The following is a 23,438-nucleotide window of genomic DNA, read 5'->3' on the forward strand; positions in this document are numbered from 1 at the left end:
AAGCCCAGGAAGAGGACAGGGCACCAAGCTGATGACATCTCAGAGTTTTGCAGCCAGAAAAAACAAGGGAAGAAAACCGCAGCTGAGAGGCAGGGAATTGGCTGGTGACCAGCATCACTTGACACAGGACTGCAGGGTTATCTGCTTTTCTCACCCAAGAAAGCAGTCCCCAGAGACCAAGACCTCCAAAGTTCCCCTAAACCTGTGCCTCTCTATTTCACAAGATCCTCTTTTGCGGATCCTCAGACCAAGAGCTCTTTCCTCTAACCGCTCACCCGAGGACACACTACTCGCACCCTGCCCTGTGCTCCCCAGGGAGCCAGCGGCCAGCAAGAGAGCACAGGCTGCGAGAGACAGCAGGACAGAAAAAGAGAGCATCTTATGAAGGCTATGAAAGGAAAATGCCTTTTCCTCTTTGCAGCTCCAAAGCTGAGCTGCTGAGAAACACCAAACACCTCTGACTGCCCCCCTACCTTTGGGCTGCTGGACCGCCGTCGCTCTCCCCTGAGGGAGGCACAAAGTGACCCGTGTTTCGCAGGACACTGACTCAACCATACCCAGCCCCACTTTTTGAGGGGCCTCAGACACGAGAGCAGCTGTCTCTGATGCACGAGCCGTGCCCCGCGCAGCCTCTCCGAGGGCCAAAACCCCTTGCAGCAGCAACTCCGCAGGCCAGTGAATTGCGCGCATCAGCCTCATCCCAACTCAGAGCAAAGCAGTTAGCCCTAACCACCAAATATCCCAAAAGTGGCTGCCATCCCCCGCTCCGCTGTCAGGGAGCTGCCGAGGGAGGCAGGGATTGTTTGCAACCTGGATATTTCTCCCTGTGCCATATCCTGTTTCTCAGGGCCGCAGCACACTCCCCGCAGCAGCCAGGGATGCCCCCGTCTTCGGCTCGGGGATGGTCGGTGGTCCAGGCAGGCTCTCGAGCATCCATCGTGCTTCCACATGCGCCGGAGTTCAGCATCAGTGGGCACCACCACCCTGATACATTCCCCTGCGTAAAGCTGTACCAGCACCGCCCTGCCTCCCGGCTGCTGATGCATATCAGCAGTTGTGTTTATTTTTAAAAAAAAAAGAGGGAAAAACAAGAAAAAAAGGATTGCTGCTCACGCTACCCTCCCCGGTGCCTCTCGGAGGGCTTCGCACGCCAGGATCCCCCTGCTCCAGCACAATGCATTTTTTCCCCAGGGCCTGGCGTCACTCGGACGCTGCACCCCACGGAGGAGACCCGTGTCAGCACCCGCCTTTTTGAGCCCGGGGAAGCGTGAGTAATTCGGGGCTGCTTTTTGGCAACGGCTGCCGAGAAGCAGAAGCTGGGGGGACAAAGGCCGCGCCGGCGGGAGCTGGCGACCGCTCCCGCTGGAACGCATGAGCTCACGCCGGCTCGCGCCAGCTCCCGGCGCTGGCACCGCTCGCTTCCTGCAACGTGCTCGCTCGCTTCCTGAGCGCCTCGCCTCCGACGGCGGGCGCCCGCGCAGGGGAGGCTGCCGCTTGCTTTGGGGTCCCCTTTGGGGTCCCCACGCCGGGCAATGCTGCCGCGGCAAAGAGCTCCTTCCACCTCTTGTGCCCTCCCTGCAAACCCCTCTACACCTTCCCGCTATCTGATAGTTCATTTCTGAGTCTCCCGCCTGCAGCTCTCCCTCCTCCCTTCTCAGCTGCCTTCGATCGATTTTGCTCTTTTTGCAAAGTACCTTTAATCTGGCCTCTTAATAAATTCTCGTTTGACTCTCATCTGATGATCTCCTGAATCCTCTTAATAAATTCCCCTCGCCTGGGACGGCCGAGGCAGCGTGACTTGTCTCACCTTGCCGGTGCCTCAGCATGGGCCACGAGCTCTCCCTGCAAAGCAGCTGGAGAGCTCCCCCCGAAGCGATCCCATTAGCCAAGGAGCCAGGTCCCCTCCGCCTCCTGCAGCTCCTCAGTAATCATCTCACCTCCAGAAATGGGACTTTAGAGTATTTTCAGGATTAATGCACATTCCTAGGCCTGGGAGAGGAGCAAAGGTCCGCGCTCCCAATCCACCACCCTCATCCTGATGAATGAAGCTGAAGAGCAGACACAGCACGGATCCCATCAATAATAATTGCATAATTAAATCTAACGCCTTCCCTCTCACCTAACATGACCTCTTCTTCCAGAAGTAGGAGATTTTTAAGGCCTCACCTAAAGAAAGGAGCAGCGGGAGAGAGGCGAAGACCCGGGGCACCTGCCAGGAGAGGGGACCTGGGCGACCCATCGGTCCCACGGCAGGAGGGCACGAGCACAGCCCAGACAGGGAAAGCAAGAACGTTGCTCAACCCAAAGTCACGTCAGCACATCAGGGCAGGATCCCACCGTGGCCCAGCAGAAGGACAGGGCTTCCTACAGAGCAGTGCCTCCAGCTGAGACTCTTTGATGCCTAGTAAAAGGGCTGAGCTCCCTGCAGCAGGGCACTGAAAGGGTCTCGCTTACTCTGCTTGCAGGAAACCAAAACAAACTTTCCTTCCCCAAACCTTCTCTCGGTTTTGCCCAGCCCAGACAGGCACAGGCAGGGAGACCATAAATACTTAAAAAAGCAGAGTAAAAATGACACAGACCTGGAGGAAAGAGGAAGATTTTCCTTTGTTTTACTTCCCCCTGCCAAGGGCTCTCCAGAAAGCAACAAACCCAAGTCTGGTCCTGATGCCAGGGCTGAAATCAGCCCTGTGCTTGGTCCATATGGGAGCCCCCCAGACCCTCACAGCACCAAACCCTAACGCTGGGGCTAGCAACGACACCCCCCCAGCCAGGCCACCTGACAAGGGTGACAGACATTTCTTCTTCCAAACACTGGTTTCCTTTAGCACCCACCACACTGACCCCAGGCACCTCGTGCCCCTGCACCAGCCCTGCAGCCACAGCTCCAGCCCCGAGCAAGGCACCGACCGGCGGCGTCCCTCCCCGTGAGGACAAAACCCCGCAGCCGCAACGCATTCCTCCAGCCCAGGCTGGCACAAGGTATTTAAAAAATAGAAGGATGACGCTGAAGGTCACCAGCAGCCAGACTGGCTTCCCCCTCCCAGGAGATCCAACCCAGCAACTGGGGAAAAGCAAAGCGGGGGGGGAAGGTACCTGCTCCGGCCACGTGCAGCATCTCCCAGGAGCAGGCAGGGCCGGCGGCACAGAGCCGCAGCGCGGGGCCGAGAGCCCAGGTAGTCAAAGCCATCGTCTCCGGAGCAAACCGGGGGGCTCAGGGTGCCGGGTATCGCTCTCCTCCTCACCGAGCGGCGGCCGGCCCAGCGGCAGCATCGCTGCAGGGGATGCTCAGCCGAGCGAGCGGGAGCAGCCGTTTAAATAAATAAGGGAGCTTTCAGCACGGCTGCTGAGTCACCGAGGCAGCTCCGATGGCAGCTGGGAACGGCGCTGGCTTTGCTCTGCCGGCACCTCACCGGTACGCGGGGGCGGCCGGGGAGCTGGGCATTTCGGAGGGCCCCAGAGGGTGGGGAACGGGGGCGGTTTTTCAAGGTCCCTCGAGCCCAAAGCTCTCTGGTTCGGCACATGAAGCATCGCTCGTTTGCAGGCAGCGCTAACAAGGGGGAAGGCTCAGCAGGTCGGAGCTGACCCCAAAACAGCATCCAGGAATGCGACAGACACGCGAGCACAGGCCCGCGCGGTGCGTCACGCTCTCCTCCTGCTGGCAGCCTGCTGCTGTGGGAACCAAGGACATGGATTTTCTTAAAGGTCAGGTAAATTGAGGCATGGAAAAACATGACTCAACCCGTTTCCCTGTGGAGGGAATAAGGTGGGAAAGTCGGGAGCAGCATCGGCTCCCGCAGCTACCCATGACACGTGTGTCACCCCCGTCTTGCACCCGCCTGCGGCACCCCCGTGGCATTTATCGGGCTCTTCACCGCCACTCGCAGACATGGCAGGTCACATCTGTGCTCTCGCCGGGGGGCAAAGCGAGCTAAAAGGGTCTTTTGCTTTAATAGTTCAGCTCCGAGAAAGTCGATCTAATTGGGGATAATTATAGTCTTTCAGTCCCAGTGACTGTGGCTTGCTAGCAGAACCCCCACTTAGCTGCTCCAATGCTGGCTTGAGCCCCGAGGCTTCCAGGTAAACTCATTGCATGTGTTTCCAGGAGGGGGTTTCACTGCTACCAGCTGTAACTGGGGTTTTTGGGACTGAGTACGGCCAGCTGAGAACGGGACACAGGCCCAGCTCACCTCCCAGCACAACCACACGCTCTCCCACCAGTGCTCTGACCATAAGCCTTTCCTCATTAATCCCCTCCCCTGTCCCCTTTTTAATGGCATCCTGGCAATAAGCACGGCTGGAAAACCTTATGGCCATATTATTTGAGGCCTGGAATTCACTTAATAAGGGCACTCCAACTGATTGCAAATAAATCTTAATTAAATCACGCAAAAGCCCTCATTGAACCTAATATCCCATGAAGGTCACTCTTAACCCAAAGCAAAAACACCAGCCTGAAGGTGGGGGGGGGGGGTTACCAGCAGCCCAGCGTTGTCTTCTGCTGAGCCCTGCACCAAACCAGAGCCCTTTCCCTAATCCGCTTAGCAAAATCTCATTTTGATCTCATCTCAGCTGATGTGAGTCTCCTTCATACCCATCCACTGACTCTCTCGGGACTTTGGCACCCGGTGGGCGAGCCTGCCCGAGGAAAAGGATGAAATCTCCCTGCGACGCATCGGAAATCTCACTGAGCAATATTCAAGTTGGCCCAGAGACCCCTTAGTCCTATTTTCCACCCACTCCAGGGTGGGCAGAGGGATGGAGCGAGAAGCCCCAGCCCGTGGGAGGTGAGGGGAAAATATCAGGGAAGGCAAGAAACAAGTGATGCTGGCAGGGAGCAGGGACAGGCTCGGTACCGTGAGGGATGGGGGAGAGGTAAGGCACAACTTGCAGCTCCCCCTCCTCCCCGAAAGCTGTTCCAAGTGGAAAGCTGATAGCCATAAGCGAGCGTGGCTGAGAGCTCCCCCGAGGGAAAGGCTCGCGCAGGTGCTCCTCTGAGCTTCCGTCACCAATTTAAGAGGCAGAAAAACCTACGTTAAAATCCAGCTTCTGCACCAGCCAGCCTCCATTTGCCTCTGCACCCCCACAGAGCCAGGGCAGATCCTGATGTAAATCAGCACAACTCCGCAGGCCGGCAGAGCTGTAAAGCAAGCCAGTAAATCTCTCTAATTGCATTTAAGAGAGCCAAATGCACTGGGCACCAATTAAAACTGTGGCCCAACACGCTCCTTGCAGCGTGCTGTGGAGGGAATGGGGTGAGGACAGCAAGGTGCCCATGCCCTGGCAGGGGGAGGCAACAGCAGCCCCCAAAAATCACCGAATCATGGAATCATGGAATCATTAAGGTTGGAAAAGACCTCTGGGATCACCAAGCCCAACCCCCAGCCCAACACCCCCAGGCCTCCTAAACCATGGCCCCAAGTGCCACGGCTGCACGGTGTTTGAACCCCCCCAGGGACGGTGACTCCCCCACCTCTCTGGGCAGCCTGTGCCAGGGCCTGACCCCTCTGGCAGGGAAGGCATTTTCCCTCACATCCAACCTAACCCTGCCCTGACGCAGCTTGGGGCCGTTTCCTCAAGTTTGCTCTTTCCCAAGCTGGGAGAGGAGCCGGATCAAGCAGTTCAGGTCACCCCACTGCAAAGAAGAGCTGTTGTAAATAAGTTGCCATGAGAAGATGGGGGACCCTGTGTGGTTGCATTAAACCACTACCACCTTTAGTAGAAGAGGCAGAGCTGGGGAGGGGGTCAAACCCAGCTCACCCCCACAGCTCTGTAATTTGGAGCAATGCCCTGATGTTAATTAATAGTTCCTGACCTTGCTGAAGGGTTTGGGCTGCACGGCCAGGGCTTTTTCCCTTCCCTGCTCATTAATCATCGCTCATCCAAGTGTCCTTCGGTAAGAGCCAGCATCTGCAGAGGGGGTGTTATAAAAGCTGACAGCTCATCTGTGAGCAGAGACACTTTCGAGGATGTTGCAGAAGACCCAAACCTCTAAGGGCAAGCACAAGCCAGCGCTGATCACAGGGAGGTGCATTTCTTGATGCCGGCACGAAGGGACAGCGAAATATTTCGAGGCACCGACAGCGAAGGAAGAGCAGAGATGCTCAGGACTGGCGAGCCAAGGCTGCCGCTGCCAGGACGTATTTCTCACGTTGCCGAGCGGGATGGACAGGAGCAGGCCGGAGGAGGGAACCGCTCTCCCAGACGTCGCCCGCAGCCCGCCCGGAGCCGACAGCGCAAAGCCTTTTAGCTCAGCAATTAAATTCGCAGCTTCCCCCTGGCGCTCCTCCACGCGCCGCTCTCGCCTCGCTTCCACCGACGCAGCCGAGTCTCGCCGGGGCAGACGCTGCGGCCGGGCTCGGGGGAAGCAAAGCGGCTCCAACGCAGAGCCCCAGCGTGTGGCTCTGTGCCAGGGCTCCCCCCAGCCCACGCAGGGACACCCCCCCCCCCCCACAGATGGGAGCTGCTCCAGCGGCCGAATCCACACCGGTGCCAGCATGGCTGAATCCCACCTGCATGTGCCCAAACGCATTCCCTTGCATCTCCCCCCTTCCAAATGCTGACAGCTCAAGGCACGCAGGCATCAAATCCAGCTTTAACAACTCCGTGGTGAGCAGTGGGACGTAGATCAGCCCCACTGCCAGCTTACACCTGCGACGGATTCAACCCTCCATTATTCACACTTCACTGCCCGCCCGAGCCTGCCGCTCCGACACCGCAGCGCACGTGCGAAGCTTCGTCAGCGGCCGCATTAATTAATATTTCACAGCGGCGATCAGGCTCGGGCATTAACACCACACCAGCCCTTTTGCATGCGGGGGAAACCATCTATTAAGGGCAGAGCTGCGCGCAGGGAGGTTTGCATCACGTAGCCGGCACGCCGGCAGTGCCGATTCAAGGGGAGGAGAAGGGGAGTTAAGTGCCTTAATGGGTGCCTGGTTTCGCTGTACAAGGCATGGCCGAGGGAAAGCTGGGGGGAGGAAGAAGCTTAAATAGCAGGAAATTCACTCAAACTCTGGCCTCGACGCAGCTCCTTGGTACAAGACCTTCCCCAGTTGTCCCATGGACATGGTGTGTCTGGTCCACGCAATGTAGGTGGGGAAGCTCTGACGGAGGCAGGCGTCCACCCAGCATCAGAGCTGGCCTCTGAAAACTGCTTAATTAAGAGCTTGGGTCATTTTGCAAGGCCAGGGCCTTGCCCCACGCAGCGCAGAGCCGGATGCGATGGAAGGGCCAAGGACACGGGGAGGCTTGCAAGTTTGACAGGCTTTCAGAGAGAGAGAAGAAAAAAAACCCACACGCAAACCCTCCACCCTGTTTTGCATGTTCAACAAAAAACACAAGGACCTTTGAGAGATGCTGACCACACACGTTTCGGCGGTTTCCCATTTCCCCACGATACGCCACCTCAAACCCCACAGCCGGTTTTAGTTTTTGGCAGAAAATATGACTGAACGCCCTAATGTTCGGTCTGGAACAGGCTGCCCAGAGAGGCTGTGGGGTCCCTTCCCTGGGGACATTCACCCCCCGCCTGGACGCGGCCCTGTGCCCCTGCTCTGGGGGTGCCTGCTCAAGCAGGGGGTGGGACGGGATGAGCTCCAGAGGGCCCTTCCAACCCCCACCGGTCTGGGATTCTGTGATTTACAGAGAGACAGAAATGTGATGGGACCAGCCATAGCCACGCTTTCTCCCCACCTTTCTCGGTTGTTTGCAGTCGCTGCGGAGGGGGAGCAACTCCAGTCCCCAAGGCAGAGCGACCTGTGACGGAGCTACAGCGCTGCAGAGGGTTCAGCGGGGAGCGGAGCATCTCTGGAAGCGCATTTTCTTGTGCAATTACTGATTGCGCAAGAAATTACCAGAGCCCTTAAGTGGTTGGGCTTGATGAGGTTCGAGGCGAGCAATGCCAGCTCCTGGCCTGGCACAATCCCCTCTAGCGCTTGCTCCAGGCAGAGGAGTTCCCATCTTCAAATGCAGGGGTCAAATTCTGCCCAGACACGGCAATGCTCTCTGGAAACCCAACAGGAAAAAAGCCCTGGACTTGGCCATAGCCATTGAGGTTTAATGTAAACACTTGTGAGAGCCATGACCGAGCGGCTCAGGAAAGCCCCCAGCGCCGCCGCCACCACAAGCAGCCCCTTTTCCTCTACGAGCACTGAATTAATTTGCAGATCATTTAGTTAAAAAGCATAGAAGGAAAAAAAAAAAAAAGCCAAAAAAAGAAGCTTAATTGCATTTCACATTCCCCTGCTGAGCCATCCCGTCCCACCAAGCGCTATTTATTTAGCGCAAAACCCATCCGTTCCTGCGGCTGCTGGCTGTGACTCAGTGGCACGCTGGCAGCCCCAGACGGCTCGCAGGGACCTTGCTGACGCCCACCACCGACAACGCCTCCTCCCTGGGTAGCCGAAAAACCTCATTTCCCCTGCTCCAGCTGCTGCTGGAGAGAAAAAAAAAAAGGAACCTTCTCTACTTCCAGCTCCGCTGGCATGGGAGGAGACAGCCCGTGCCGGTGACCAGAAAGCAAAGCGAGGGAAACAAGCTGCGGTGAGCGGCTGCGGGGCCGGACGGTTGGCATACGGCTCCCAAAGGCTTGCTGCCGCAGCTCCGGCACGCGCTGCCTTCCCAGCGGCTGCCGAAAGTACGGCGGGGACTTGCAGACAAGCCCCGCTGGGGACCCCCCCCCCACGGAGATGTTAACTCCATCCCATCTCTTCGGCTCTCTCGCTCCCCGCTCTCCCCCTACCTCTCCTTCCAGCCGCGTCCCTGCTCCTGGAGCGCTTTCAGCCCAACAAGCTCGCTCTGCCTTTTGCACATATTTCTGAATTAAAGCCCTGCCTCCTGGAGACGGCAGCGAAGCAGGAAGGTTGGTGGTGGCTGGACCCACAAAGCGCTGGGCTTCCCCTGCAGCCGGGGCCGTCGCACAGCCCCTAAGCATGGGATAACCATGCTTTTTTTGCCCGCCAAAGCCTGAGAGCAGCACCCCAGCTCCTGCAGCGTGAATTCTCCTGTGGAGCCGCTAATCCCCAAGCCAGGCTCAGCACAGCCAGCTCCCACCGGAGGCAGGGGCGCCAGCCTGAAGGTTCAGCCCAAAAAACTGTGGTTTGTATGACATGAGCCATCCAGGCCGGCACATCCATGGTCGAAGCTCAGCTCTCCCGTTTTTACCAGTGATGCAAAAGGAAACCGAAGCCGGGCTGAAAAGGGGCGCAGACCCCCAGCAGCCCTGCTCCGCGTGCACGGCCACGGCCCCACGCCACGAGCCACGGTGTGCCATGCCGAGCACGCCGCTCTCGCCTCGCACACGCAGACACCAGCTCAGCGCAAGGCGCCAGCGCTGTGGGATTAGAGGGGATGCACAGGGTGGCCTGTGCCCCCCTCCGTGCTGTCCCTCCAACCGCCTCCCAGGGAGGCAGCAGGTCTCCCCCATAACGGAGCAAGTGTTTGTCCGGTCCACAGAGGAAAAAAATCCATCCCCAGCCACCCATCTAACCCTTCCCCCAGGTCAAGAGACAGTTAAAAGAGAGATTAAAAAGATACCAATAATCCTGTGCATTCCTAAAGCACCTTTCATCCAAAGTATCCCACAGAGCTTTCCAGCTCCTGGATGCTTTCCAGGACGATGAGCCGCAGCAACGCCTGGCCACGAGCGCTACCAAGGGAAGGGACCAGCCTGGCTTTTGTCCTCAAAGTCACATTCAGGTCCCCAAAGATGCTCTGCCCTTCCCCACCCTAAGGAAACGCCAAGTATTTTGGAGCAGAGGCTTCCCCAAGATGCAAGGAGCGACGTAACCTGTGGGTAAGAGGAGCTGTGGCCTGATGTGGCATTGCCGTTCCCCACGGGCAGGAAAGGCTGGCCACTGAGCCAGGACCCCAGGGGACAACCAGAACATGTCACAGCCCTCGGGCCAGATCACCAAACTGACACCAGGGGGGCCGGGAGGACCCACGGCTCAGCTCTCCCCCAGGTTTGCAGAGGGGCTGGGGTTCCCTGCAGTTCCCCGTCAAAGCAAATTATTAGGTGCTCCAGGCTGCTGCGAACTGCTTGGATTAACAGCTCCCTGCAAATTCCTGCTTGCTGGCAGCACAAATTGCCAAAAGAAAACCCCCCAAAAATCAACGCAAGCCGCAACGTGGATGCAAAAGCCCTGAGCAAGGGCGGGCGCTCAGATGGAAAGGGCACCAGCGGGAGCATTTGGGCATCGGGGCCGGCTGTCCTGCAATGAGAGCATCGCTGGCACCCCACGCCAGACAGACGGGTCCTGTGGTCTGAGCGGGCGAGGGAATCCCGGCGCTGGGGGGCTGCAGAGGGGCCGGCGTCCCCAGGGCACGCAGCAGCATCACTGCAGGCTGCCACGGCCAGGGAGGGGAGGGAAGCATCCCCCTCATTTTGCGGGTGGAAAAATACCAGCTGGGAGACCTGAATGACTCAATGGAGGCCACGGAGGAGTCAGCACCCTGACGAGGAGAGGAAAGGAACAGAACCCGCGTGTCCTGCCTCAGCTTCCTTCCCCCTGGCCCCACTAGATAAAAACGCGCTCCCCAAGCCCACCGGCTCCACTCTTTTCCCCGCAGGAGGCAGGTGCTGTATCCCAACACATCTCAGGACCTCCCGTCTGTGTGCACCACACCGAGCCCCAGAATGAGCACCCCCATCACCCCAGAAGGGGGCCAGCACCCTGCCCACCCATCTCCCTCCTGCCGCATCCCACCATGCACTCACTCACCCCCGGCACCACAGCACCTCGCAGAGAGGGGGTTCAGCTGGCGGCACCAAAGAGACCCCGCAGCCCTCGGGCTGGGCTCGGAGCCCCCGAGGAAGGGCAGCGGTCAGGGGTTCCCTCCTCCGCGGTGCTCGCCCTGCGCCCAGGGAAGGATGCTCTGGCAGCGAGGATTTAAGAGCCACCCGGCCACCCCCCGGCCCTTCCCAAAACCTCCCAGCAGCTTAGCGCGGCCCCGCTGCCCCGGGCGGGGGGGGGGCAGCCAGCTGCTCCACCAGCTGCTCCCCATTACGCACGTGGCATCACCCCGCCGCACTTCCCAGCCGGGGATGCAGGACCCCATATGCCCGCCCTGCACGGTGGGGTGACAACAGTGACAGCCTGGGGGTCAACGGCGATCCCCGAACACGGAGCATGGGCCTATATGGGGCTGAGGGCCACCCTATGCCAGCGACCAGGCAGCTCCCCAGTACCGCAAAGGGCGGTCACATATAGGACCAAGATCCCCCGTGATCCTGGAGGGGGGTGTGACACTCCCCCCGCCAGCCCCAAAGTAACCAGGTGGAGCTGAAGAGCCCCATAGAGCACCCAAGACTTCCCCACCCCAAGGACTGGGTGATCCCCCAGCAGTATGGGGGTAACTGGTCCTATAAAGAAGCAAGGTCCTCCCAGCCCTGGAGAACAGGTGACCCCCAGGAACCCGGTTTGGGGGGATGGTTAATGGCCAGTAGTACCCCAAAAACGGGGCAAAGCCCCAGTGATAAAGGGGGCATTTACAGTCCTTCATGGGACTACGGTGTGTGTCCCAGCCCCAAAGAGGGGGACACCCTCCACAAAATGGGGGGGGTGCTCCCCCCAAACCCGAAGAGGTGTCACCCGCAGTAACCAGGGAGATGCACAGCTCCGTGTAGGACCAAGGACCCCCCAAACCCAAAGAGGGGATGACCCCCAGCAACTTAGGGGGTGCACTGCCCTGCAAAAGACCAAGCCCCCCTCAACCCCAAAGAGGGATCACTCCCCAGTAAATGGGGGGTGCACAGCTGTCTATAGGACAGAGGTGCCCCCCACCCCAAAAGAAGGGCTACCCCCCAGTAAGTGAGGGGGTGCACAGCCCTATAAAGAACGAGGTGCCCCGACCCCGGGAAGGGGTGAGCCCCTAACCGGGCCCGGGGATGCGCAGCCCTGCCCCGCCGCGGGGACGTGCCCGAATCCCGGGGGAAACGGGGGACACGCAAGTCCCCGGACCGACACCGGCCCCGACACCGGCTCAGGCCCGGCGCCGCCCCGGCGTGCTCGTCCCCGGCGGGCACTCACCGTACATGGCCGCTGCCGCCGCCCCGGCTCGGCTCGGCTCGGCTCGGCTCGGCTCGGCTCGGCTCGGCCCGGCTCGGCTCGGCTGCAGGCGGCGGTGCCCGGCCCGGCTCTGCCCCACCGAGCGGCGCCGGCCGGGGGCGGCACCGGGGGGGCGGCACCGGGGGGGCGGCACCGCAGCGGCGGCTCCTCCCGCCGGCACGGCCGCAGCGCCCGCCCGCAGCGCGGCCCCGGGCCCCCCGCCCTTTCCCCGGGCCCCCCGCCCTTTCCCCGGGCCCCCCGCCACCTCTGCGTCCCCGCACGGTGCAAACCCCCGCCCCCGCCCCGCATCCCGCCCGGCGCTGCACCCACCCCCCGGCACCCCGCTGCACCCGCCCCACGCTGCACCCACCCCCCGGCACCCCGCTGCACCCGCCCCACGCTGCACCCACACCCCGGCACCCCGCTGCACCCGCCCCACGCTGCACCCACACCCTTGCACCCCCCTGCACCCACCCCACACTGCACCCACACCCCAGCACCCCGCTGCACCCACCCCACGCTGCACCCACACCCCGCTGCACCCACACCCCACTGCACCCACCCCACGCTGCACCCACACCCCAGCACCCCGCTGCACCCACCCCACGCTGCACCCACACCCCACTGCACCCACACCCCACTGCACCCACACCCCAGCACCCTGCTGCACGCACCCCACACTGCACCCACACCCCGGCACCCCCCTGCACCTGCCCCATGCTGCACCCACCCCACGCTGCACCCACACCCCAGCACCCCGCTGCACCCACCCCACGCTGCACCCACACCCCAGCACCCCACTGCACCCGCCCCATGCTGCACCCACCCCACGCTTCACCCACACCACACTGCACCCACCCCACGCTGCACCCACACCCCGGCACCCCACTGCACCCGCCCCACACTGCACCCGCCCCACACTGCACCCACACCCCAGTACCCCACTGCACCCGCCCCACACTGCACCCACACCCAGCACCCTGCTGCACCCACCCCACGCTGCACCCATACCCCAGCACCCCACTGCACGCACCTCATGCTGCACCCACACCCCGCTGCACCCACCCCACGCTGCACCCGCTGCCTGCCCCCCACCACCACGGGGCAGCCTGCCCTGGTTTTGCCCCGCATTTGGCCAGATAAGCCTGGCAGGGGGCAAAGCCACGGGGCGGTAGCAGCTCTGCCCTGCGCATCTGGGGTCTGCCAGCAAGCCGGGACCCACTCAGTTCCCCGGATCGCTCAGTTCCCCCCCCGATAACACACCAGTGAGCCCCTGAGATCCTTCCTCTGCGGATCAGATGGCCCCAAGTCCCGTGTGAGGACCCCAAACCCCAGCAGAGAGGTTCCCTTCGACAGCTTGCAGTGCCCCATGCTCGCTCTTTGCATCGTTCCTCCCGGGAATACGTGCGCCAGAGCGTTACACCAAGGTTCTTTTCCCCGTGGGGAGGAGATACTGCGTGTGCTTCCCCCGCGTCCCGCTGCCAGCCCCACAGAGCACCAGCCGTGGCATCCGCGGCCGCCCGAGGGGCAACCACGAACACCGAGGCCTTTCCCTGCCAGGTGGGAGCTGCAGCAGGGCCCCAAAATACGGAGGTGTGCTGCTGCCGGCAGCGAGGGCTGCAATGGGACGGCGTAGGAAATGGAGATGGATCCAGGTCGCCTCGGCTGCTTCTAGAAAGTCCTGGAGAGCGAGATGGGGGAACTCGGACTTGCTTGGGGAGACAGGGACACCAGGGAAAGGGCTGAGGTCATTTGGAGGGTGTGAGGAATAAGGAAGACACCTGCCCAAGGTGCTTTTACTATGCATTTCAGCCGCAGTGCCTTTAGGCATCACGGAAGCGATGCAGCAACGCCCTGTAGCCGAAGGGGAAACTGAGGCAGGGAGTGACCCTGTCCAGGTTCTGGCATCGTCGGTGCCACAGGCACTGCACTTCTGCTCTGAATGCACCAGTACCCAGCCACAGGTCATGGATGTGAGTGCTGATCATCTCCCACGCTTCATCTGGCCGTGCAGTTGCTGTTGTCACCTTCCAAAACCCACGACTCCCTCTCGGCACCACAAACGGGAACATGGAGTCCTGACCTGCCCGACACCCCAGGCAGGGAGGAGAGAGTGGGAGCCACAAGCCAGCGCGTGGAGGCGATGGTGTTCCCATCTCTGTCACTGCTGCAGCTCCTGGTCTTTGGGCTCCACTCGAGGAGGAGCCAGAGGAGGGTGGCACAAAAGGCTCCTGCATCCCCACGGCACCGTGTGGAGGTGTTAGGGCCAGGGCACGGGGCTGCAGAAGGGCATGAAGAAGGGTATAGCGCCATATGGTACGGCATGGTGCAGCACGGCATGGCATGGCACGGCATGGTGCATTGCAGCAATGCACAGCGCAGCAAGGCACGGTACAGACTCCCAGACTGGTGGGGGTTGGAAGGGCCCTCTGGAGATGATCCCGTCCCACCCCCCTGCTGGAGCAGGCACCCCCAGAGCAGGGGCACAGGGCCGCGTCCAGGCGGGGGGCGAATGTCTCCAGGGAAGGGACCCCACAGCCTCTCTGGGCAGCCTGTGCCCCTGCTCTGGCACCCGCACAGGGAAGGGGTTTGTCCTCATGTTCAGGGGGAACTTCCCGTGTTCCAGCTTGTGCCCGTGGCCCCTTGGCCTGGCGTTGGGCACCACTGAAAAGAGCCCGGCCCCATCCTCCTGACACCCACCCTTCAGATATTTATAGGCACTGATGAGATCCCCCCTCAGCCTTCTCTTCTCCAGGCTGAACAGACCCAGGTCTCTCAGCCTTTCCTCACGAGGGAGATGCTCCAGCCCCTGATCCCCTTGGCAGCTCTCCCTGGCCTTGCTCCAGCAGTTCCCTGCCCTTCTTGCACTGGGGGGCCCAGACCTGGCCGCAGCCCCGCAGGTGTGGCCTCACTGGGGCAGAGCAGAGGGGGAGGAGAACCTCCCTCGCCCTGCTGCCCACACGCCTTTTCATGCCCCCCAGGGCACCGCTGGCCCCCTTGGCCCCAAGGGCCCGGTGCTGGCTCAGGGTCACCCCGCTGCCCCCCAGCACCCCCCAGGGCCTCCCAGCAGAGCCGCTCTCCAGCAGGTCCCCCCCAGCCTGTGCTGGTGCGGGGGGCTGTTCCTCCCCAGGGGCAGGGCCTTGCACTGCTCTGGCTGAATTCCCTGAGGCTCCCCTGGGCCCAGCTCTCCAGCCTGGCCAGCTCTCGCTGGGTGCCAGCACAGCCTCTGGTGTATCAGCCGCCCTCCCAGCTCGGTACCGTCAGCGAACTGGCTGAGGTTACGCTCTGTCCCATCGTCCAGGTCACTGATGAATCTATTAAACAGGACAGGGCCCAGCACAGACCCCTGGGGAACACCACTAGTTACGGGCCTGCAGCCACACCCTGCCCCCAGTGATCATGACCCTCTGAGTCCTGTTGTTGAGCCAGTTCTCAACCCACCTCGCTGTCCTCTCACCTAACCCGCACTTCCTAAGCTTGTCCATGAGGATGCTATGGGAGACAGTGTCGAATGCCTCACTGAGGTAGAGATAGACAACACCCACGGCTCTCCCTTCGTCGACCCAGCCAGTCACGCCACTGTAGAAGGCTGTCAGGTTGGTCAGCATGAGCTTCCCTTGGTGACTGCACGTTGCCTACTTGTGATAACCTTCTTTGCCTCTACATGCCTGGAGATGACCTCCAGGATGAACTGCTCCATCACCTTTCCAGGACAGAGGTGAGGCACAACGTGCTTCAACACAGCATAGCATGGCCCGGCACTTCACAGCGCAGCCCGGCACAGGAAAGTTTGGTTTGGTGTGGCGTGCACAACGCACCACAGCACTGTGCGGCACAGCTCGGCTCGGCTCAACCCAGCCCAGCACCACGCAGCCTGGCACTGCAGAGTACTACACAGCAATGCCCAGCACAGCACTACCTTTTCTCCTTTACATTTACCTTTTTTCCCACCATTGGACCCATTCCACTTCTTTTCCCTGCTGGCCAGGCCAACATAGGCGACTTTGTGCTGGGTCTCCCCTTGTGTCCTGGGGCCCCACACACAGCAAGACCGACCCAACAGCAAAGCCCGAGCCCTCCCTGTGCCAGACCCTGTCACAAGCACAAGTCATCCAGGAAAGCAAAGACGCTGCTCTGGGCCTTGGCTGGGGACAAGGACAAGGCTCGAGGTGACAGGGAACCTTGTCTGGGCAGGGCCAGGGGACCAGGGAGGTGCCGGCACCGTGCTGCCACAGATCTTCCCCTCCCCGAGATTTTTACTGCGTCTCTTCCCATGTGGCAAAGCCCCCGGGTTGGATCATCTAATTAGGCAATAGCTGGTGCCTCACAATCCTCCTCGCAGGAAAATTATGTTTTAATTAAAACATTTCGGGAGTTAATCTGCGTTGCCAATTCCCCGGGTGGCAGAGCAGGCGCATGAAGAGCCATGTTCCCAGGGGGCTGGCGGGTTTTCATGGGGGACATGGCAGCACTCACGGACCGAGGGACAGGGGTCCTGAGCGCCCCTGGCCGGGCCCAGCCCCAGAAGCAGTCACAAAGTCCTTTTTATTGTGAATTAAAAGCCTCAGAGTAAAACCTGATGATGAGGGAAGAGCCTGAAGCAGACGTGGCAAATCCCCCCAGCCCAGGAACCCTCGTCCCTTGGATCACGGCGATTTGTGAGGCCGTGAAGGGACACAGTGACCATTGGGATGGTGCTGCAGGGCGGCCAAGGAAATGAGTGCCCCAGGACCATTTTGGGGACCTGGGGACAGCCCCCAGTCAGCTGCCAGTGCCAACCCCCACCACCATCGACAACCCCTGAGGCCCTCCCAGCCCACACCCAAAACACGGAGGGCTGGTTTGAACCCCAGAAGTTGGTGTCACTGGAAAGGCCCAGCAGAATCTCTGCCCTCAGAGAGCAAGGATGGACATGAGCATCCCTGCCCAGGGTCGGGATGGATCTGCGGAGGTTGGGGTAGGGGTCCAGGCCACCTCCGGTACATGACTCCTCCTGATTCATGGTGCAAGACAAGGGCAGAGAAGAGTTAAACCCTGCCCACCTCCATTGACGCCCCTCAGCCCCTACCTGCCATTGTCACAACAGGGGCCCCAACACCTCCAGCCTTGCCCAGAGGGATCCAAGCACGTCTCTCCGGCACAGCACAGTCCCCTCACCTCTCCAGCATGCATGGGGGGATGCCGAATCTCCTGGGGCCTGGGATGCTCTTGGAACATGTGGCCATGTCCCTGCCTAGGGCTCAGAAACCTGTGCAGAGCTCAGCATGGCAGGCAGGGTGGGCACGTGGGACACCAAGACGGACCGCTGTGCCCCGGGATCCCTCTCCAGGATGGCTGAGAGGGAGCTGGATGGCGGGCACTGGGGGAAAGCAGTGACCCAGACACAGCTGGAGCTGTGACAGTCATGCCGGGAAGATGGCAAGAAGCTGCTCGCCCATGCACCTCCTTTGTCAGGCATGTCCATCCCCGGTCCATCTGCTCCCTCCTTCCTCACATCCCGCATCCTTCCCTGCTCTCCCGCAGCTGTTTCCATGGCCACAGAGCTGCTGCAGCAACTGCTGCAGGGTGTCCAGCACAGAGCCGGGCATCCCTTCCCCAACCACGCACCCAGGACAGAGCCAGGCCCCAGGCCCATGGGCCACCCTCCCATGGCTGCTCCCGCACACCAGCACTCAGCCTTGGGGTGTGAGCACCAGCTCGCGCACACCTGCGTCTATTCTGGCACCAACACTCGCCACGTCGCTTGCACGACACCTGGGGACGGGTTCTTCCCATGCCCTGGCGGTTATCATGTGCAGTGCACCCCCTCTCCCACGTCCCTGCGTTATTTCTTGCACGAGGATCCAGGTCTTGCACGTGTGTGGCACAGGAGGGACAAGGCCACAGTCACAGTGCAAGGCGATGCTGCCCGCACGTGGGTTGCTTGCAGCAGCAGACGGAGGAGAATCGCTGCCGAAAAGCACAGGTGCTGCCTTCCCTCTGGCTGCAAGGGGTGCACCCATGGGTGTCTCTGCTGGGAGCACTGGTGTGTCCAGGGGTATCAGCGTGAGATGCCCCAGCTCCAGAAGATGCTGCGGGCAAATCAACAGGTCACCTGAGCCACATCTCCCCGATGCTCTGGGCTGACCTGGGGCTAGCTCCTGCTATGGCACCCTGCCCCATCTCCCCAGCCCTTGCTGTGCCCCAAAGAAGCTCTCTGCAGACCTTCAGGGAAGCCCCGCGCTTGTGCTGGGGGCTACAAGGGCTACAGGACCGTCCCCAACACCTCCTGGGGCCCAGACATCCACAGATGAGAACCGCGGTTATTCTGCCCCAACACAAAGTCTGGGGAGAGTCTGCACCACCCCACCTCCCACCCCACCAACACGGCACACCAGCACCCTGGCCCAGAGACGGGGAAACTGAGTCACGCTCTGCATCTCACGCCCAAACACCGCTGGCTGCCCAGAGCAGCTGTGCAGGCCACAGGGACGCTCAGGGGACATGTGCAAGGTTGTCACCACCACGGCTTTACCTGCACACCTCATGCACGGCTGCTCCAGACCGTCAAACAGAGAAGGGTGACAGTGGCAGGGCCAGGTCAGCCACGGAGGCAAAAAATCCAGTATCTGCCGGCCAGAAACGTTGGCTACACCCACACGAACAACCCAGGCTTGGCAGGGACGCAGATGGCAACATCTAAATCATGCTGACCACACGTCGTTACCAAATGCTGGAGGGGTGACCCAAGGGGAAGGCTGGTGGATCAGGAGACACCGAAGCTCACGTCCCTGAGCCAGGACCAGGGTTCGCGTGTGAAGAAAATCCCTTTAGAGCCTCTGATATGTGCCTTAATTCCCCCGGGGAGCCTATTGTTTCATAACACACCTGATAAACACGCTGAGACAACACTTATGTGTGGCAGAAACGGCTGTGTACCTTCACCATCTTCATATTCTTTCGTAGATATCGGCGCTACGTATAACCATACCTTATCTACGTTAAAGTGAATATCTGTAACTTTACTGCCCTACCTGGCTGGGATTTTAACTATACTGCCCCCATTATTGCTTGTCAAGTACTGTCAACTAACTATACACCCTACCTCTAACCTCTAAAGGAAGAGTTTTTGCAGCGCACAGCCATGCATCGACTGCCGAAGCAGGGGAGGGAGCAGGCGCAACAAACATCAATACCTGTCCACCATGACGCCACAGGACACACAAATCCTGGAACACGCTCAAAAAATTGTCAAATGTGGCCGGTGGGAATCCCTTTTAGGGTGGTTTCCCCCTCCCCGCTGTAAGAATATTCAACATCTTACTTCATCCCTTAGTTGTTCTTATTTTGGGCAGTTTCTTACTTCTGGCCCCAAGCTGCGTCAGGGCAGGTTTGGGTTGGATGTGAGGGAAAATGCCTTCCCTGCCAGAGGGGTCAGGCCCTGGCACAGGCTGCCCAGAGAGGTGGGGGAGTCACCGTCCCTGGGGGGGTTCAAACACCGTGCAGCCGTGGCACCTGGGGCCATGGTTTAGGAGGCCTGGGGGTGTTGGGTTGGGGGTTGGGCTTGGTGATCCTGGAGGTCTTTTCCAACCTTAATGATTCTATGATTCTTTTAAATACCTCTCTACAAATTTGTGGTTGGTTTTCGGCCCGCACTATTCTGATGGTTTCTCAACACACTACTGTATTGATTCAACGTAACCCTTCATCACTCCATGACCAAATTCCCCTCCATGCCTGACACCCCCATGAATGGAGGCGGGAGGCATCAACGTTGATCTTGGCCTTACACCACCACGACAAAATGACCACCTTTTCCCTCACCAAGCAAGGGGTGAAACGCAAGGCTAGCGTTGCCTCACACATTATTTCCAGGCCCCATGCATGTCAAGGACAGAACCAGCGCAGAAAGGGAGCAGAGGTGGGGTGTGATAATGGGTTAACAAGCCTGAGCGGGGCTTCTGCAAGGCAACAATCAAAAAGGACAGTCCCATCTGGGGCTCCCCAAGCCTGGTCGGCTGGTCCAAGTCTCTCGTCCCGAGAAGAAGCCATGTTCTGCTTCCTGCCTGCCTGACAGCCACGGTCATGTAAGTCTTTGCACTCCCGGATATTCAGCCTAGCCCTGTATCAGTGAATTACTGGATTCGCTGTCATTATGACCTGGATAATTGCACTACTAATCTGTATTTATTATTGTACCATTATTTAGAGATAAATTGTTTATCCTGAAAGCTGCTGGTCTGGTGTCTGTTACCATACCCTGAACCACTCAGTCGGCAGGGCTGCCGTAAGCCCTTACGCTGCCTGGCCTCGGTGAAGCAGCATAGGGCTAAGCTGTTTCCCTCATCCAGGCACAGAGGGGCTCTGTTCCTCCCAACCCGGAGAAAACCCCACAGAGGGCTTTATATCTGTCAGCAAAATAAAGAGGAAAAAAATGACCTTCTTTCTTCCGCCTCTTTTCCAAACAAACTAAAGGACACACTTGGCCCAGGATGAAATGCCCAAAGAAAACCCCAAGCTCACCTCTCTCATGCCGCTGGGATCGGGGCAGGGCAGCGCTTGCCTCCTGCATGGCAGTGGGAACTATAAGCCCCTTTCCTATGCTGCGGCTGAGCAGGTAGGACCCCTCGTGGCTCAGGTAGGGGGGCAGTTCCCTGGGCCAAGGCAAGGAGCTGCTCAGAGACATCTCCCTTCTCAAGGAGGAAGGGCTGAATTCACCGAATCAGCTGCCGGATGGATTTGTAAGAAACAATAACACCCATATCACCAGGAATGTCTGCACATGGATGCATCGGACCAGCAGAGGAAGGGTTAAAGGAATCAGCTTAAATTGGCACAGACATGTGTGCCTGGTTTCATCAAGCGGCCAGAGAGTGGGAAGATGAAGAACAAACTGAAGATAAAGAAGAACAAAGCTAAAGATAAGGTGACGTGAAGATGAAGAACGGAGCTGGAGCCATAAAACACCCAGAGATGGATAATGGCAGGACTCTTCTGGCAAAGATTTATGAGACCATATAATGAGGCAGAAGATCCCAAACAGCCCATAACAGACCTGTCAAAAAGCAGCTTCGTGTCGCCAGGGAGGAGGAAGCTAGAAGAGGTGCTGAGGACTCGACAGCCAGCACCCCTAGCCCACAGCACACACTAGTGACCCCCGCCACGCACCCAGCACCCACTTCTGCCGCTCTCGCTTCCAGACCGGCCTCTTGCCAGACACGTGCTCCCAGCAGGACATGGCGGGAGGGGTCACAGGATCCCTGACCTCAGGGCATCTCAGCCGAGGAAACCCTCTCCCAACTCCATCTCTATCAAGTCCCCAGAGAGCCAAGAGATGCTCAGACCATGTGGTCCCTGCCTGGGGATCTCCTCGCCGAGAGGTGGCTATGACCCCCCTGGAAAGAGGGCCTCAAACCCCCCAGCCGTGTGTGTCCCCTCCTGGTACCTTGTCTTCGAGGCATGATGCAAAGGTTCCCCTTTTTGGCAGGATCTTGCTGGGCTACGAGGAGTAAATAAGGACATGATTTACAAGGAGGGTCCCTGTGGGTGGCCCTGCCCCAGGTTAGCCCCTGCATAGGGGTGGGTCACTGGGACCCTGTGGGTCATGTCCCGGGGTGCTGTGGGGCCACTGCCAGCTCTGGTGTCACCTAATGTCTCAGCAACCAGCAGCGCCCTCCCCTCAAGAAGGTATTTCACACGGGGTCCATCCTCAATGAGGGGCCACTCTCTCCCCCACCCGGAGAACTGATTCGACGCTGACCCCAAGAGCTCCTAACTAAGACCAAACCAATATCTTCCATCCAACCCTCCTAGAAAGGCTGTGAGCTGTGTCCCACCCAGCCTCCCCAGGGGTTGCTATTCCCTATCCTCCACCCTGCAGGGACCCAGCCGAGGGAAGAGAGCAGGCTTCCAGGCTGGGGGGAAACACCTCGCCATGGTCATGCAGCAACGGGAGATGTAACCCCAACCGCTCTACCTGCGGCTCTCCCGGGCCACACAAATGCTCACAGCTCAGCCCGCAAGGCCGGCGGGATGGCCTGGGAGCAGCACCCCGGAGCGGGCAGAGCCATATACGTGGCGCTGCTTCCGAGCCCCTGGAGGTGCCGAGAGAGGGCAGGGGACGCCCTGCTGAAAGCAGGGGCAGGGGGTAGGCCCTGCCGGGGGTGCCGCTCTCCCCCTGCCCCTGGGGCGGGCAGGGGACCTGGGCCTGTCCCCTCAACACCGACCCCGAGGGCAGGCAGGGAGGGCAGTGTAGGGAGTACAGGCAGTGCCGGCAGGGCAGGGGGGCAGTGCAGGCAGGGCAGGGGGGGCAGTGCCGGCAGGGCAGGGGGGCAGTGCCGGCTGGGCAGGGGGGGCAGCGCCGGCAGGGCAGGGGGGCAGTGCCGGCTGGGCAGGGGGGGCAGCGCCGGCAGGGCAGGGGGGGCAGCGCCGGCTGGGCAGGGGGGGGGGGGGCAGTGCCGGCAGGGCGGGGGGGCAGTGCCGGCAGGGCGGGGGGGGCAGTGCCGGCAGGGCAGGGGGGGCAGCGCCGGCTGGGCGGGGGGGGGGGGGCAGTGCCGGCTGGGCGGGGGGGGGGCAGCGCCGGCAGGGCAGGGGGGGCAGTGCCGGCTGGGCAGGGGGGGCAGTGCCGGCAGGGCAGGGGGGGCAGCGCCGGCTGGGCGGGGGGGGGGCAGCGCCGGCTGGGCAGGGGGGCAGTGCCGGCTGGGCGGGGGGGGGGCAGCGCCGGCTGGGCAGGGGGGCAGTGCCGGCTGGGCAGGGGGGGCAGCGCCGGCTGGGCGGGGGGGGGCAGTGCAGGCAGGGCAGGGGGGGCAGCGCCGGCTGGGCGGGGGGGGGCAGTGCAGGCAGGGCAGGGGGGCAGTGCCGGCTGGGCAGGGGGGGCAGCGCCGGCTGGGCGGGGGGGGGCAGTGCAGGCAGGGCAGGGGGGGCAGCGCCGGCTGGGCGGGGGGGGGCAGTGCAGGCAGGGCAGGGGGGGCAGTGCCGGCAGGGCAGGGGGGGCAGCGCCGGCTGGGCGGGGGGGGGCAGTGCAGGCAGGGCAGGGGGGCAGTGCCGGCTGGGCAGGGGGGGCAGCGCCGGCTGGGCGGGGGGGGGCAGTGCAGGCAGGGCAGGGGGGGCAGCGCCGGCTGGGCGGGGGGGGGCAGTGCAGGCAGGGCAGGGGGGGCAGTGCCGGCAGGGCAGGGGGGGCAGTGCCGGCTGGGCAGGGGGGCAGTGCCGGCAGGGCAGGGGGGGCAGTGCCGGCAGGGCGGGGGGGGGCAGCGCCGGCTGGGCAGGGGGGGCAGTGCAGGCAGGGCGGGGGGGCAGTGCCGGCTGGGCAGGGGGCAGTGCCGGCTGGGCAGGGGGGGCAGTGCAGGCAGGGCGGGGGGGGGCAGTGCCGGCAGGGCAGGGGGGGCAGTGCAGGCAGGGCAGGGGGGGCAGTGC

General features: G+C 61.1%; 1 protein-coding gene across 4 annotated transcripts in view; it reads right to left on the reverse strand.

Moving 5' to 3' along the window:
• The window catches only part of EFR3B (EFR3 homolog B), a 39,305-nt gene extending 27,171 nt beyond the window's left edge, over positions 1-12,134 (reverse strand). Inside the window, exon 1 of one of the 4 annotated variants that reach the window (XM_075086432.1) lies at positions 12,030-12,134. In XM_075086432.1, the coding sequence (XP_074942533.1) occupies positions 12,030-12,036 (7 nt within the window). In that variant the 5' untranslated portion in view covers positions 12,037-12,134. Of the gene's footprint in view, positions 1-3,093; positions 3,217-10,721; positions 10,744-12,029 lie in introns of those variants that run through there. The other 3 variants (XM_075086433.1, XM_075086430.1, XM_075086431.1) reach the window with 3 other exon arrangements.
• Between the last annotated feature and the right edge of the window lie 11,304 nt (positions 12,135-23,438).

The sequence above is a fragment of the Phalacrocorax aristotelis genome, chromosome 3 (genome assembly GCF_949628215.1).
Source record: "Phalacrocorax aristotelis chromosome 3, bGulAri2.1, whole genome shotgun sequence".
Lineage (NCBI taxonomy): Eukaryota > Metazoa > Chordata > Aves > Suliformes > Phalacrocoracidae > Phalacrocorax > Phalacrocorax aristotelis.